Below are 18,463 nucleotides of genomic sequence, written 5' to 3'. Positions count from 1 at the left end.
TCTTCCAAAAATACATTGTTGAAAACCCAGTCATTTCCTCTTAACTCTCTAGGAATTTTCTCAAGTAACAATTCCAATATTGTTATATAATCAGAGAGAATGGCCTTAGCAGTGAAAGGCCCAGGGATCTGCCCAAAGAGCGGAGATTATAATTGTCTGTGGTTATTATAAGATAGTATATTTTGTTTAAAAATGTAACAAGTGTAAATCTTTTTGCTCCTATACTTTTCCAGATAGGAACAGAAAAAAGAAAAATCTTGTGAAAAACACAAGATTTTTCATGACTAAAATCTTTTAAAATACACTCACTGGCTGTTCTTCGTAGCCCCCCCACCCCCCCCAAAAAAATATTTGGCCCATAGTTTCTTTTTTTAGAATGCTAAATTTTTAGCACAAGATAACAGAATAATGCATCCATTTTTCTATTGTTGCTTAAATGCCTTGAACTTAAATGTTCATAGCATTTGCAGATTAGATAGCAATATGTCATAGGTTTCTGCCTAGTGAATATAGTTGCAAACATCAGTTGATAGTCCACTTGCAATATAACAATTCAATGCATTAGTTACAAATATAACTTAAGTGTCTTTTAATTTCATCTACTTTTTTTTTAGATTAGTAGTAAATTTTAACTATAACATGAATATGCATGCAACTCTGTGTGTGTGGGTGTACATACACTCTCCTGGATAAAAATTGACTTCTCTCATTTGATTTTCCCTCACTGTTTGTTTCTCCACCTGTTTGGGTCTTTTTTTTTTTTACCTGAAATCTTGAGCATCCAAGTATTTCTCTTAATTACACAGATAATATAGGAAAATCATAAAATGTAAGGAAATTTGTCAAGGCAAAAATGAGAAAATACCACTCCACATTCTTTTAGCTCTTTCTGTCTCCCCTTTCTCTCTCTCCCTCTCTCTCTCTCTCTGTATCATTAACATTGTTTTTAAAGTGAAGGAAACATATTCTTCTGTTATCTCTTTTTCACTTAATTATGCTCATTCATCTATTTAAAGACAAAAAGCTACAGTATCATAAATTTCATGAATGAGTATTATTCAGTTGTTTGCATATTCCATCATCCACTCAATCACTGCCCCACTGTTTGGCATTGAGGTTGATTCCATGTTTAATTCCATAAGCCTTGCTCACTTATGTGTTATACATACGTACGTGTGTGCTTGCTCAATAGTTTTCTTAGACTCCCATTTGTTGTTAACTTCATTATTTTACTGTGATTCAAGTAGGTCTTGATGTTTCTCATTCAATTCTTTATCTCCAGTTGTTTTTCCCCCAGAGTTTAGTAGGCTGTCAAGTATATGTTGAAAGGAGAAAACTGCACTTTGCAGCATTTGAGGTGGTTGTTCCTGCAGTTTTACACATTCACAGTGGTGATGGCTCTGTGTTATCATCTTGATGACTAAACCATGTACTTCTGAGCAACATAAGCTTGACCATGCTTTGCCCTTTTAAAGTCTGGTAGCAATAAAATTTGGTGCTAAAGAGCAATTATTTGATATCATGTTGAAAAATAATGCTTCTAAACTCAGTCTCTTAATATTCAATTTGAACAGCCATGCATGCTAATTATGTAATATATAAATATATTACATGATATTATATTATAATACATTTATAATGTATAACCATATACATATATTATATGGCCACATATAATACGTAACCTTATATGATACTTTTAACTTCTTTATAAGTGACTTTTACTCTTTATGTGCTAGTAGACTTATTAACTTTCCTTTATCTGACTCTTAATGCTTAAAATGCAGTCAAATTTTCTAAGCCTTCCTTATTACCTTAAATTTTATCTGACATCAAAGATCAGGGAGATTTTCCTTCTGACTGGTTTAGGCCAAGTTAGTTAAGACTTAGACCTAGTTAGGGGAGCAGTGTCCCTCTGTCCCAAAATGTCTTTAGCAGCAGAGTAGAAGAGTGGTAATAGGACTGTCACTTACGACTAATGGGAATTGAGAGGAGAGGCTTGCTGTGAGTAGCCAAGGAGTCCAGTAAACATTTCATATAAGTTAGCAAAGGAATAGTTTTTCTCTCCTCATGCCTCTCCCCCATCCCCCTCCTGCATCCCCTCTCCCCCCTCTCCCCTTACCCCTCTCCCCCTTCTCCCTGCTTCCTTCTCCCGCCTCCACCCTGTCCCCTCTCCACTCTGTCTCCTCTCTCCCCCCTCCCCTCTCTACCCTCTCTCCTTTCCACCATCTCCCCTCTTCCCTCTCCTCCCTCCCCCCTTCTCCCCTCTCAAAGTATTGTTTCAACATGAATCAATTAAAACTTAATGGGATATTTACATTTTTGTCATATAAAATCTTCAAAATCAAATGTGCATTTTCATGTAAAGCACATCCAAATTTGGATTAATCACTTTTCAGCTGCTTGATAGCTGGTGGTTACCTGGATACCATAGATACAGACTATGCGTATACTAGTGGAAATGAATTTGTTGTTTGCCTTTCTAGTCTGTCTCCCATCTTCTAAAACATTTCCTTTTTCTGTTTGTTTCTTTGAATTGGCAGTAAGATGTCCTAGAGATCTACTAACCCTCACATTCTTTATTTTTTTATCTTTTTGTACAAAAGCACTCTTCCTCTTCTTTAGCAAGGGCATTGCTGTACTTTGGTTTACATAACCTCTGATGACTTTCACTTGATCTTTGGCCACCGCAACTAGACAGAACTGCCTTCTACAGTTCCACAAGGATGTGTTGTTACCACAGGGATGTATTGCATTTTGTTACTTGAAAGATAACATTCCTAATAAAATTAACCATATATAAACAGGGTTGTATTTCTGTTCATACTGTGAAATACATTGTTCTTGATAGAGGAGTCGGTCCTGTTTTCTGAAAAGCAAAGCAAAGGAGGGCATGCAAGAAGCGACCAATCAATGAGTCTCTCACAGGTTGATAGGTTCTCTCCCGCTCTTTCTCCCTCCTCTCCCCCCTCTCTGAAAATAAATAAATAAAAATCTTAAAAAAATATATCATCCAGCAAATCCGATATAGAGTCAAGAATGAAACCTCTGTCTTCTAGTTTCTTGTTCAAAGTTATGTCACCAGGTCCATTTGGGTAATTACAGTTTCTTACTTTGGGACTTTTCTGAGGCTGTGTTGGTAGATTCTCACTGGCCATGTCTGAGGTCTAGAGATCACCCCTGTCGCTTGAACTAATGAGCAAATTTACGGCTCCTCTGAAATCTTTGCACTAGTGGGAAAATCTGGGTATACAGAAAGGGGAGAAGGAATTTAAACAAAATAATAAAACCATCTTACACAATGTCGGTAATTTCCCACCAACTATATTCTAATGTAGGCTATAAATACACTTTATATTGGGTATTTTCTTTTAATATTGAAGTAGTGTTTATACCATAGGGCAATAAAATTCACCATAAAAGTGAGATTCTTTTCTTTCTTTTAATTTTTAAATCAGTTTATTCTATTACAGTTGTCTCAGTTTTTCCCTTTACCCCCCTGCACCCATCCCACCCCACCCCCCACTCCCACAGTCAGTTCCCACTCTGCTGTCCATGTCCGTGGGTCATTCATACACGTTCTTTGTCTAGTCCCTTCCCCTTCTTTCCACAACTGTCCTCTTTCCCCATCCTCTCTGGTCACTTTCAGTCTCCTCCATGTTTCCATGCCTGTAGTTTCTTTTGTTCATTAGTTTATTTTGTTGAATAGATTCCACTTATAAGTGAGATCATATGGTATCTGTCTTTCACCAACTGGCTTATTTCACTTAGCATATTTTCCAGTTCCATCCATGTTGTCGCAACCCCTTCCTTCCTTCCTTCCTTCCTTCCTTCCTTCCTTCCTTCCTTCCTTCCTTCCTTCCTTCCTTTTTAAATGCAGATTGATTTTATTTATTTTTTAAATGTCAAAGTCAATTATAAAATATTAAAAAATTTAAAACCATTATAAAGTCTCAGCAATTAAAACCACATGACACCAGCACAGAAATAATCAAGTAGATCAATGAAATATAATGAGCATTCTAGAAACAAACATATATCTAACAATGTAATATACAATTAAATTGATATTTCAAATTAGTGGGGAAAATAAGACTTATTCAACAAATAAGGTGCATGGACCATGTTACTTGAAATAAAACAAATATAAAGCCCCATTTCACACATTATACAAAAAATATTCAGCTGAGTTACAAATCAACATGCAGAATATAAGGAGTTTTTGGAGAAAATACAAACTAATATTTTTCTTACCCTGAAGAAAAATATTCAAACCCAGAAGCTATAAAGTAAAATATTGGCAATATGACTATATTAGACATTTAAGACTATATGGTAATATACATATAAAGAAAGTTAAAGGACAAGTATTAGAATGAGAAAAGTATTTGCCACACATCTAAAAAAGGGTTAATAGTGGTTATTGTTGTTGTTTTTTTTTGGGGGGGGGCAGGAATTCTACAAATCTTTAATTGATAAATGGATAAAGAATACCAAAAAGTCATTTAAAGCTGTTTAAAAATAATAGAAATAGGCAAGAAATATACAAAAACAGGTTTAGTTTCAACAAATAATACAGAAAAAATAACACATCATTGACACAATCAGATTAATACATACTAAAAAATATTGGTAATATCAAGTATTGGCAACTGTGAAAGAAACTGGATATTCATAGACTCTTTTTTTTCATCTTAAAGCAGTCCTTCTAGCATACTTTGCAGTGCTGGTTTGATGGAGGTATATTCTTTAGCCTTCTTTTGTCTGGGAAACTCCTTATTTCGCCTTCCATTTAGTAAGATGCTTTTCTAATGAGTTCATCACATTAGGAATTATAAAACAGTGTTTCTTAAATGGGACACTTTCTCCCCTCTATGTCCTCCCCCTTGACATGTGACAGTTTCTGAGGGCACTTCGGATTGCCACAACTGTGGGGTGAGGGAGCGCTCCTAGGATAGAGCAGTAGAATGCAGGGGTGCTGCTGAACAACTTACAATGCACAGGACAGCCCACAGCAAAGAATGATCTGGCCTGAATGTCTGTATTGTAGAGTTTGAAAAGCCCTCGTCTGAAAGAATACCTGAGTTATGGCAGTGGACTTCTGAAGTATTTACTCTCTTCTATGAGCAACGTTTCTTTTAGCCATATTCAGTATCAAATAGCAGAAAAATGTAATAGAAACTTTCTGGGTACTATAAATTATACAGGTTCAAAATTACACTGTTTCTATTTTTATGGGACAGGCTAGTTAAGAGGCTGGCAGGAAGTAACAAGGCCTGAGTAAATACCTTGCAGTTATAATTCCTTAATAAAAAAGTATGCTTCAGATTTCTTCTGAATGAATTTTGTTTCTTTTCTGAATTTTATTTTGCCAGACCTGCAATTTTTAACCAGTGTGCCGCAAGAATAAAACATGCGATACCTGACTATTTAGTCAGGGACACTGACCTCTTTTTTCTTAGACTGTCAAATAAAAAAAAATGACAACAGCCTATACAACAGTAACTGTTCCATGCGAGTGAATCAAAATCATACTTACTTTTTTGTCAGGTCAGCCAAAAATATAACATATATTTTGGTGTGCCACAGAATTTTAGTAATTTATGTGTGCCATGAGATGAAAATTGAAAGTAGCCACACAAGGGAGAAAACAGCCTTGGATTTAACTGATTTACATTCACACACTGTGGAAATTCCAAGTTGGGATAAAGATGGTTGATAAATGGGAAAATGCGGGAAGGGGGGAGGACATTCGAGATTTCCTCCAGCATGGCTGATGGCATAGAGGTTTTAATCATTTTGGCTTCATATTGTCCTAAATACAGGCAAACTTTAAACTTTTAGCCTCTTATCTCCTATGTTGTTCTTCCGTTTTTGTCAAGTAATTTTACAAGTTTTCCACAGCCCAAATTACAGGCCCCTGTGTAGGTAACTTCTTCAGCAAGTACCATGTATGTTAAATAGGTTGAATAGTAAACATCTTTCTTTAAAACACTGTATTTCTGGGCAATCATGTGACATGGAACCCTAAGTCAAGGCTTTCTAGCACTGCATCCAAAGGCGCTTGGTTGCCAGGAAGGCTGTTAGACACGTCGTGGTTGTGTCTGATAGTCAGAGACTATTGAATGTCCTCCTTAGGATGTCTGTGGAGAGGCAAGTTGTGGCCCTTTGTAATTGGTGTGCATCTTCACAGTTTTAAACAGATAAAATAGTTCACTGTTGCCATTCTTCATGAGAAATATATATATTAATTTTGTATCAGTCTTCTATCATCAGTATTTTTAACAACTCTCATTTTTATGTCACTTATGTAATAGTTCATACAGAGACTAACACACAAAACTCAGTGGATTCTGCAGAGTCAAACAAAAATTGGATTAAGACATCCATTCTTAAAAGTAAGTTTTGAAAGAATGAATGAAATAGTATTGCTGTTACTATTAATAATTTAAATTTTTAAATATTAACTATTAACATAAAAGACTTGTAATGTGCTAAAGCACTTTGTATGCTTTGTGGATTCCTTAAAACCATTCTGTGAGGTAGAAAGTTATCTGCATTCTACAGATAAGAAAACTGAAACCATGATAACATTGTCCACCAAATGGGTTGTTCCGTCTAACCCAGGAAGTCTGTTCATTGGCCATGTTCTGGACAGTACTGTAACGTACACTTCTGTACAATGAGGAAAGAGTACAGAGAAGGCATAGACATGGGAGATGGAATACTTTAAAAAAGGTGAAAGCTAAGGTAATCTAAATTCTTGGAAGTGATACTGTGATCAAATAAAAGTAAATACAGAACAGCATTGCTGAAAAAAATGTCAAATTAGTTTTTTTTTTTTTTGGGGGGTTTTCTTATAAAAATTCCGCCTCTTTTTTGTGGTGGGCTGTCTTTTTTTTTTTATGTTTTGCCTTTTTTCCTCCCTCTTCCTCCCCCTGCAGTCAGTATTTGGATTATACATAAAATTATTTATTATGATGAAAGACATCATTTATGAAATATGGAAAAAATTATAGCTAGAGTTGGATATACAGTACATGAAAATTGACAATTCATTTTGAGTTGAGCCTGTACCTTTGGCCATTAGTAAGCAACTGGGGATGTCTTTCTTGACTGCATCCACTGGATACAGAGTTTGGGGAAAAACAGAGAGAAGAAATGCATGGCCTTTTTGTGATGTATCTGACACGAGTGGCCAGACAATTGTAGATATAATCTTTTAAGAGCAATTACTTTTGTTACATCTTTTGACAACATGACAAACCCATGCACAATACTTTCACATGCTTTGACAATACTTCTTTGATGAAATAAACTGCAAAGTTTATGTTCTTCTACTTTTTGTAACCTAAATTAAAAATCAATCTTGTGCCTAGGATTTTCAAGGAATATAATATTATATTTGGTACAAAACCTTAACTAAATGAATGTTTAAAGTATGAAACAAGAAGGGAAATGAATATAGATTCTTGGAGGAAGAGGTAAAACCTAGATTATGTGTTTAGCAGTTGACACATTTTTCTGACCACAGAGGAGAACTTTAAGGTTGATCTTTTCCATTTTTGTTTTCATTAGAATAGTCATAATTTAAAAAAATTAACTTGGATTTTTATTTCTCCTCAAAATTCTTTTACTTATATTCAACTCTTCAGTACTATTTCTTCAGCCTGTGTGGGAGACCCACTCAATTGCCCATGTTTTAATAAGATAATTCATTTTTTTATTTAATAAGGAGCCACTTGACATCACCATAGACCAAGAAAGGTGGACATACAGGTCAACAGTCATTTCCTTTGTTTCACACAGAAAATAAATGACTTAATACTTGATAGTAATCTTCATTCTCTCTAGGCACAGAGGACCAGTGATGTTATTTCATTACATATTCCATTCAGTGTTCTGGGTGTTTTTTCATTACTATCCACATGATTTTCATAAAGGGAAATAGCCAATGAATATGTTAATGTTCAGTACTCTTGTACTTTGGCAAATATCTAGTTTGTTGTTTTTTTTAAAGTTTTGATAACCATGAAAGTCTGTAGAACTGATAAATCCTAGAAACAGTGTTGATAAAAGCAGAGTTAATTCTTTTCTGGAATATGGAGCTAATAAACTGACTTGTTTATATAGTGTTTTTTGTTTTGTTTTTTCCTTTATTTCAGCCACACTTGTGTGATTCCAAGTTTGGATAGATTTGACTTTATATATCTATTATAGGATAGGATTCCTCAGCTTAAGAGAAATCTTCTTAATTCCAAAAATATATTAGAATTAAACAATATACCCAGATATTCATGCATTCTCAAGTGTGGTAGGTCCTTTATGGGCTGTTGGAGGAATATATAACAAGGTTGGCTTTTCTTCCTGGGCTTCCCTCCTCAGCTTTCAGATACTATCTGGAAGAATCAGTACCCTCTGACACTCCTTTCGCCTCTCGTAACCACCACACAGCTTCTTCCTCATCATTCATCAGAGGCTTTCGTGCTCCCTATAAACTCTAGAATTTTTTTCTCCTCTTTACTCTCAAGGCCACTGCCTTAGTTTAAGCTCTTACCACCTCTCCACTGGGCTACTGTGATAGCCTATGAACTGGTTGCTCTCCCTTCTGCATCCAATCCCATATGTTAAGCCATCTTCCAAATTAATTCTAGTACTATCTTTCTAAACACAAAACTTAAGCACATTATGCTTTTGCTTGGTAAGCCTTCAGGACTCCCTATTGCTGACTACTGGACAATGCCGAAACACATTTCTTCTCCATTTACCTCAAGCTTTCTTGCCTTTCTATTTTGCACTTACACCTCTAACAACTAGAGCATAGCAGGCATTAAAGAGTATTTTTGAATGAATAAATAGATTACCCTAACATATAAGATCTGTTGTTATCTAACCCCGAGATACCTGTCTGGTCTCGTCTCCAGTTGCTTCTCCAGTGAACATTCTGATCCAGCCATACCAAATCTCTTTTTTTTTTTATTGTTGTTTGTTTTGTTTTTAACCTGGTTTTTGTTCTCCAGTCTCTGGCTTGCCCCTGATGTCTCACACTGTGCCTTATGTTCACGAATGTGGCATAGACAGAATGAGGTGATTTAGGCATAGCAGTGATCCTCAGTGTATGTTTCTGGAGAGATTTGGCCAACTCACAATCCCCATGTGCATGCAGCTCTTTAGGATGTGACAAAAATAATAATCTATCAGAATTTGTATTAATTTTGGTGTTGCAAGTGTTACTTAGAAGCTCAGATCACATTTCTAAAATACTAACATGAACTGTCCGCTGTTGTGGTAATTTAGCACTTTGCCAACATAGGAAATAAAATGATATTTGCTATCAGGAAAATATAAGTTATTGCATTGCACACACAGTTTTACCAGTCTTAGGAGAGTCACAATTCCATGTTTCAGTGTCAGATATTTATGGAAGGGTTTTGTTTTTTGACACTGAAGACAGATATTTTGGAATAATGTATATATGGATCATTGAAACCACTGAAGGGGATTTCAGTTGAGAGTCCCCATAAATCTATAGTTTGGCCCCCAGTTCTGCCATTAAATTATGATCTTCAATGTGATAACCATTCCCCCATGCTGCAAAGCAATGAAAGAGAAATGGTTGGGCTAGAACAGCAAAGTCTGTATTTGAGATTATGTTTTTTTGATAACATTTGAGGTATACGCCCTCTACAAAGTTGACTAAATCTGAGGATATGTAAGCAGAGAAAAATATGCTTTTACATTACTCTAAGTGATAATAAGTGAAATGTGATGTCCAGATGTATCTCTCATGACTATAAAATGTAGAAGATGAAGTTCCTATATCATGCACATACATGAAACTATAGTGAAAATACTGAATGGGCCACCAAGGATAAGAATATCTTCAAAACACTGGGTAGCAAATGTGATTATCATAGATTTTTTCCAGATGTAAAATCAGGATGGGACTCACTTTCTAAATTACTTAGATATTTAAGGAGGAGAAGGGGGAGGTTGAGGAGGAGAAAGAGAGAGCAAGAAGAAGATAGTAACTCATCTTGGGTTCAGACTCTTTTGGCTTGTAACAGAATTATACCACTTACTAGTCTTGTGACCTTGGACAGTTTAACCTCCTATCCTGTGTGTGAGATGATTCATCTTCAGATAAGATAATATTGTCCTCCTGGGTTATTATAAGCACAGGGTTTGGTCCACAGTAAATATGCAAGCAGTAGGTTTTATGTTTGTTACCAAGAATAATAAAATGATTGTTGTTTTATGCTACTATGGGTTTTGCTGCATAACCATAGATAACTGAGACCATTGGCTGAGTATAATTCTAATCTATTGTTATTGTAGAGGTGACTCAAGAAAGGGGAGATCTGTGAAGTATGCCATTGGTACTTTAATACGAGTTGCATTCAATCTATAGATCACTTTGGGAAGTGTTCACATTTTAATGATGTTAATGAAATTTTAATGATGTTCCAACCCATGGACATGGTATATGCTTCCATTTATTTGTATCTTCCTCAATTTCTTTCATCAGTGTGCTATAGTTTTCCAAGTATAGGTCTTTTACCTCCTTGGTTAAACTTATTCCTAGATACTTTATTTTTCTTGTTGCTATATAGTAAATGGGATTTTTTTTCCTAGCTTCTTTTTCTGATAATTCATTGTTGGTATACAAGAATACCCTCGATTTCTGAATATTGACTTTGTATCCCACTACTTTGCCGAATACCAATGGCATACTTCACAGATCTAGAACAAATATTCCAAAAATTTATATGGAACCAAAAAAGACTCTGAAGAGCTTCACCAATCCTGATAAAGAAGAACAAAGTTGGAGGGGTCACAATACCTGATATTAAGCTATACTACAAAGCCACTGTAATCAAGACAGTTTGGTACTGGCATAAGAACAGACACATAGATCAATGGAACAGAATAGAGAGCCTAGAAATAAACCCATGTCTCTGTGTTCAGTTAATATTCAATAAGGGGTACAAGCATATAGTGAAGTGAAAGTCGTCTCTTCAATAAATGGTGTTGGGAGAACTGGGCTGGTAAATGCAAAAAAATGAAAGTAGACCATCACCTTACACCATACACCTGAATAAACTAAAAATGGATAAAGGGCTTAAATATAAGTCATGATGCCATAAAAGTCCTAGCAGAAAACATAGGCAGTAAAATTTCAGTCATCCCACGTAGCAGTATTTTTGCTGATATATCTCTTAGGGCAAGGGAAATAAAGGAAAAAAATAAACAAATGGGACTACATCAAATTAAAAATTTCTGCATAGCTAAGGAAACCATCAAAATGAAAAGGGAACTGACCGTATGGGAGAACATATTTGCCAGTGATAATTGGACAAGGATTTACTCTCCAAAATATGTAAAGCTCTCATACAACTCAACACTAGGAAGACAAACAATCCAGTTAAAAAATGGACAAAGGACCTGAATAGACACTTCTCCAAGGAAGACATGCAGAGGGCCCAGAGACATATGAAAAAATACTCAACATCACTAGCTATCAGAGAGATGCAAATTAAAACCACAGTAAGATATCATCTCACACCTGTCAGAATGGCCATCATAATCAAATCAACAAACAGGAAGTGCTGGTGAGTTTGTGAAGAAGAGGGAACCCTCGCGCACTGTTGCTCGGAATGCAGGCTGATGCAGCCACTGTGGAAAACAGTATGGAATTTCCTCAAAAACTTAAAAATGGAACTGCCTTATGACCCAGTAATTCCACTGCTGGGAATATACCCTAAGAATCCTGAAACGCCAATTCAAAAGAATTTATGCACTGCAATGATCATAGCAGCATTATTTACAATTGCCTAGTGCTGGAAACAGTCCAAGTGTCCATCAGTAGATGAGTGGATTAAAAAACTGTGGTACATTTACACAATGGAATACTACACAGCAGAAAGAAATAAGGAAATCCTACCCTTCGCAACAACGTGGATGGAACTGGAAAATATTATGCTAAGTGAAATAAGCCAGTTGGAAAAATACAAATACCGTATGTATGACCTCACTTATAACTGGAATCTAATGAACAAAATAAACAAATGAGAAAAACAGAACTAGAGACATAGAAACATGGAACAGACTGATAGCTATGAGGTGTGCAGTGAAAGGAAGGAGAAGGGACTAGTGAAAGAACATGTATGAATGACACATGGACACAGACAAGGGAGAGGGGATTGATGATGGTAGGCTGGGTCGGGGGGGGGGGGGGGGGGGCAAAAGGGAAAAAATTTGGGACAACTGTAATAGAATAAGCAATAAAAAATGGGGAGAGATTGAGTTCTCTAAGAATTTTTTTTAGCAAAAATCTAATTTGTAATCTGATTCTTTGACTTTCTCTATAGGAACGTGTACTCAGGGATGATAATTTTAACCATGTGGCACACTTGATTATAAACCTTTGAGAATCTTCTATGAAAATGTCTTCATCAGCTTGGTGCAGTGAATCCTGAATTGCTATACATATGTCCCTGCCATCACTGTTTACCATAACGTGGGTAAGGGTGGGGGCGATTCATATTACTCGTTGCCTATAGCCAAGCAGGACATTTAAGATGGATACATATTTAATGGCTATGTCCTGTACCTTGAGAAATCAGAACACCAGTAGATATCTTTGGCTTATGAGGGAAAGGAAAGCCTCGTTTAAAATTAGGTCTATTGACTATTGACTAGCTGACCGTTTCTTGCTCCAACTGTACAAATTAGATGACCCATAATCAGGAGCGAGTAGGAGGGCAAATTGTAGTGGTTAGCCTGGAAAGTCAGTCCTGTTGTATGTTTTTATGAGACATGATCATTGAGTATCAGCCTCTCTCCTTCCTGCATATTCCATTCATAATATTTTGATTTGGGAAGATCAGTGACTGTTGTGTTTATACAGCTCTTGACAAGCAGAGCCCTATCGGCTGGACAGTTGTATTGCCAAATCTTATTTGCCAGCTAGGAATGTCCTGAGTGCCATTTTCATTCAGTTCACATGTAATTGACCAACAGCCAGCTAATAAATCTGATGGTGGCTTTTGCTTTAATTGATAAAATTTACTCACAGAAAAACTTAGGTGTACACATATGTGTATATACATGTGTGTATGAATATATTCACACATAAATAAATTACATAGTGCTATATAATATCAAAATGTTACAACATAAATATACAAAGAGGGCCATGTTACTATAATTGATGACTGTGTGATTTTATTTACCTCTTGGGAATCAACTGAGCTATTGATTCCACAGCAAATGTGTTTTGATTAATATCGTGGCAGGATATGTTTGACAGCAATTTCAAATTATTAGAGTTTAGTACATATTTAAAGTCTACAGTCAACTGAGAGTGTATATATTTGATTTTAGCTCAGAGAGAGAAACCTATTGATATTTTTTCCAAGGACTGTAGTCTCAGTGCTGTACAGTTGCCACGCACTCTATAAAAACCATATGCCTTTCTGGATAGTCTGTGATGTGTTGTGATGCCCAAACTTATCTTTATGTTAAACAGGGTTAGAATCATGAATGCAGAGGTTAATATGCTTCACATATATTTACAGGATAATTTTCAGGTATATATACAGATCAAATCTGCACTGGTTCAAAGAGTTTAATAGTTAAGGATGGGTTCCTTAGCTGTGAACATTGTTATTTATGGTGTTTATTATGGGTGTGGTTGTGGATGATCCTGGAAAATCAAGGAAAGAGAAATATTTCCAGGGAAAACTCAATTTCTTAAAAATATTTTGAAAATGTGTTTTATTTTTTCACTTTTATGTGAAACTGAAATGTATACTCTTCTTTAACACATGTAGAATTATTCAAGAACAACAATAAAAAGAAAACCATCATGAAAATACAGTGATATTAAATGTACTCAGTGGAACATGAATCCAGTCAGGTTTTCATGATTTATCAGTTTTTAACCTCAAAGAGTCTGGTTAGCTTGCATTTTTTTAAACTAATGAGTTGATCACAGCCAGTGAGGAAAATGGTTCAAGTATATCAGCTGTAAATTGGTACAAAGCACTAAAAGGGACATTAGCCTCTAATCAGATTCTAACAGTTCATTAAACCTGCCTTTCCAGGATCGTTCTTTGTCTTTTCCCCTCCTTTGCAAAGCATCTTCCCTTTTCCTCTGAACAAGACCTCCTCTGGGGTAGGAAGCAATATCAACTCATCCTTCATTGTCTACCAACTAAACAGCCCACGGGATGCTTTGTTACAGTAGGTTCCAGGCTGCTGTGCAAGGCAGGGGGAGTTGAGGGCTGGTCGCTGCTGGAAGGCTTTCCTGAGACTGGATGGTGGCGAGCCTTGCTGGCTGCTTCCAACCAGGGAAGCAAATGACACATTGGGATGTGAGATCCATGCTTGATGTGTAAACAACTCACCAGCCTCCATGAAAGGATTTTAAGCTTGGAACAAATTAACTGAGCTTGCCAGTAATACTAACGTTCCTTCTGCTCTAAGCTATCTTTTAGGATTCAAAATCTCTAAAAAAAATATGGACAAGTAAAAAGCACAGATTAAAAACAGGATCAATTTTAACAGTATTGTGCATTTCTAAGAAAAGAAGATGACAGTCATTTATTTTCTTCTTTTTATTACCTAATAGACTAGGTTCTATGAAATTTGTAAATGCTTATTAGTTAATCCTAGAATAAATCTGTTTTTCTTTCTTGTTGATGTTTTACAACAAATAGTTGTATAGAGACCCTATAAATTTTATTTCTCATTTTTCTTAAACAAAAAGAGGAGTCAAGAAATAGGAGAAATAATTAGAGCTTCACTATACTGCACTCTATTGGTATTATTTGGTAATAAAAACATTTAGTTTGTGATTTGTTGAAGTGAAGTTGTTCTTATTTAACTATATGGTTGAAAAGCAACTACTATAAGAAAGGCTAAAAACCTGAGATTTAGAAATGATGTTAACCTTTGTTACCAGGTAGGCAAAATATTTTAGAAACAGACCTCTTTTTCTTTTAATAAGATACTTTAGTGTCTCGTGGTTAGGTTACAATCTGTAACTGATCAAAGGAACTATTCTAAAAAGTCAGATTTAGTCATTTCAATTTCTTGGCTTAGTCAGTATACGAGGCTAAAGTTGGCATTCTTAACATGTCTTAAAACACAGGCTTGATTCTAGCCTTAAGCAAGCACTGATACGCAGGTAGGCTTTTTGACTACCTGCATGGGTTATTGGCTTCAGAAACCCCCAAAGCAGTGACAATTAGTATAAAATAACCTTGTTTTAATCTTTGTATAGATACAGTTTGAAATTCCATTGAACCACAATGGAAATAAGGTTTTCCTTTTTTTTAAGAGGAGGCTGACTGAGCCCAGCATATACCAGAACAAAAAAACATTATTTATTCTTTGGTTATGACTTTAGCTTAAAAATTCACTCTAACCCAAGACTTATATTAGTTGTTTTTAAAGATGTTTGTTGATATATAAAAATTTTTATTTGATCAAATTGCCATGATACCAAAATTCAGTGTCTAGAACTGTGTTATCTTGTTTTTAGGAATTTGAGCCAATAATTTGAGAATGTATAAATCCTTTTTATCTATTTTTTTATGGATTTCTGTACATGATACAACCTCCAGATCTAAAGAAGAAAGAAACTTGCCTTATATTTCCTTCTACAATAGCAAAAGTGTGATGAATTGTTCCAGCCTCATATAAATTAATGTAATGTTTCCTTACTCTGGTTTATTACAGTCTGACCTCCAACCCTGAGGTCAAAGAATCAGACTGATTAATTCAACTTCTTGGTCATTATTTCCAATGAAAGTTCGGAATGAGGAGATAATTGGTTATGCTGATACTCTCATTTAATTATACTTCATTGTTAAAAAATTAGGTTAGCGGTCCTAAATGTGCTACAGCGAAGGCAGGCTCTACCAGATGTGTCCGGCTTTGAATGCTCTAAAGCTGAATCCCCCTCTCTCTCTCTTTGGTTCTCAGAATATCAGCACCTGTGAAAACAGAATGTTAATGCTTGATGGGATGCCGGCAGTCAGAGTCAAAACAGAGCTGCTGGAATCGGAACGAGGGGTAAGCAGGCCTCTGACACCCCCGGCCCCCTCCGTGTGGCAGTGGCGGTCATTCCCAGAGCGGTCTGAGGCTGGCAGGACGGTGCACGGGCCTAAGCTTTATTCTCTCGAGCACAGCCATCGGAGACTGTGGTTGATTCTCACCCATTTCCAACCTCAAGTATTACTAACTTGGAAAAGATAAATTCTTGAAATTAGGAATGTTTAGTGACCTTATAAGAACCATATGGCATTATTTAAGTTGGTGAGTGTTTGAAAAGCTAATAGAAACCTCGAAAGCGAAGAGGAAGTACTAAAAAAATAGAATGGGAATATAAGCTCAATGTCAAAATGTCTTGGTTCTTTCTTAGGAAATTACAACATCCAGGTATGGGAATGTTACTGTTTGTTGGGTGGATTGTTCTTTTGAAACGTATGTATATACTTTTTCATGCTATGAGGAGAGGGGACAGTTGAGGAGATTGAGGTCACTGAGTTTGAAAAGAGCATAAGAGCAAAAGAAATTTTATTTAACAGTGTATAGCCAAATTGATGAATTAATTAATGGCTACTAAAAATATAAAGGTTTAAGAGCACAGCTATATTTCTTATAAAGGATGTTGGAGACTTTATAATTATTAACATTTATAACTTCACCAGTTAAATTCATAAAAAGGGCAGTATGATCGCTTGTAGCATCAGCTGACCACGTTTTAAATTTAAGTGAGCAAGCATTGCTCTGGTCTCTGAGTACATACTGCCTACCTGTCTTAGTAAACCACCACCATTGTGAGAGTGCACATGCCTGAAAAAAAATGACATAAATGACATAAATACTTATTCCTAATCTGATTAATGTATCTCTTATTCAAAAGGTCAAAACTAAGCATGAGCATTTTTTTGTAACTGAACAATTGAAATAAAATTTAAATGTGAATAAAACCTCACTTTTATAAAAATCAGGGTGTATAAATTCATCTAGGATGACATTCAAGGTCTTAGAATGCTGTTCTACCAAAAGGATATTTAATGAGGACAGCCGAAGGCGTGGGTCTGGGTGGTGGCATGTGTGGGGGTTCGCCAATGCTTTCCTCATTCCTGAGCAGTACGTGGCAGGACGTACGACACCTCAGTGTATATTTCTCTTCAGTGTAAGCCTGTGTCTGAAACACACCCTTGTCACGTGGAGGATATCATTTCTCTGTTTTGCTCAGTGTTGATTTTCATAGCCCTGAAGTGAACTTTGTGGACTGTGTCAACCCATATCATGACTCCACATTTCTGTGCGTGACATGGTGACTGACTGTGTAGTTTCAGCTCAGGGCTTAGGCAGTAGAGCATCATGGAACAAAAGACTGTGCGGCAGTTACTGATATTATTTGTTCAGTGTGGCCAAACCTTCAGAGAAAGCTATGTTTTCATCTGGATTTTCTAGCCTGCCTTCTCAAGTTAAACTCTCTATCCTTCAAATTAACTAGTTCTTACCTTTTCTGTTTAACCTAATCATGGGAAGATTTGTTTAGTTTTTGGAGTTCTGTTTTCTTTTCTTTTTTAAAAAATCTAAATGCATTAGCATCAGTTGGATGGAATACATTTCTGTACAACCCATGTTTAAGTTTAACAAATGATACAGACTATACCATCTCATTCAGAGAGGGTAGTCTCTCTTTCTTCTGCTAATGGAAAAGGGAAAAAATGGTGTATTTCACAGTGTTGTTTTTTTATTTCACAGTACATATATTCTTCAACTTGAATGCCAGTCTATCCAGTCAAGTCATGCATATTGGAGGAAGGCAAAAAAGCACAGGGAAAAAAAAAAGTCATAAAATACTACCTGGGTCACTAGTCAAGCCAGGATAGTGTGCGATTGTCACCAGTCCTAACAATGTTTAATGGTATCTGAATATTACTCTCCCTTTACTATTATTTTTCAGTTTTAAAGTCAAGTCTGCATGAAAGATTTAGGTACAAAAAAAAAGCCAATATTCTTAGAGGTTTTACAGTGCAAACATTTTATGGCCTCAAACAGAGAAAGGAAAAATTGTAGGTTCATAGGTTTTACTTAATGCCTGTTCATTAAAGTCATTTCTCTTCCTCCTTATGAATGGAGCTAATATTGATATTTTAACCCTAATTTGGAGGGAAGTAGAAACTTGATTTTATTGTTTTTCTTAATTTTTTCTGTACTTTTAAAATATATAAAAGATGTATTTCATTCTCTTTTGCAGTAAAGCTTCAGGAGAAGCAGCCAGCAATGTTTAGTGAAATGAATTATGACAACTACTTACAGAATACAGTAATTTTTACTTAGTAATTTGTAATACTTTAAATCAACTCTTCTTTAAATTGGAGATAAAACCTAGAATTTTAGTGAAATTCATTTTGGTCACTCTACTAGAGTT

At 35.7% G+C, this 18,463-nt stretch overlaps 1 protein-coding gene across 9 annotated transcripts in view; it reads left to right on the top strand.

Annotated features, from left to right (window-relative positions):
- Positions 1-18,463, top strand: part of KLF12 (KLF transcription factor 12) — a 418,858-nt gene that overhangs the window by 169,979 nt on the left and 230,416 nt on the right. For all 9 annotated transcript variants that reach the window (XM_054586431.1, XM_054586424.1, XM_054586427.1 and 6 more), the window contains one exon: positions 15,994-16,083. In XM_054586431.1, the coding sequence (XP_054442406.1) occupies positions 15,994-16,083 (90 nt within the window). The remainder of the gene's footprint in view (positions 1-15,993; positions 16,084-18,463) is intronic.

This window comes from Pteronotus mesoamericanus, unplaced genomic scaffold (genome assembly GCF_021234165.1).
Source record: "Pteronotus mesoamericanus isolate MK-2021 breed Mesoamerican mustached bat unplaced genomic scaffold, CSHL_Meso_final contig_94, whole genome shotgun sequence".
Classification (NCBI taxonomy): Eukaryota; Metazoa; Chordata; class Mammalia; order Chiroptera; family Mormoopidae; genus Pteronotus; species Pteronotus mesoamericanus.
This window is presented reverse-complemented; position numbering and strand designations above follow the sequence as displayed.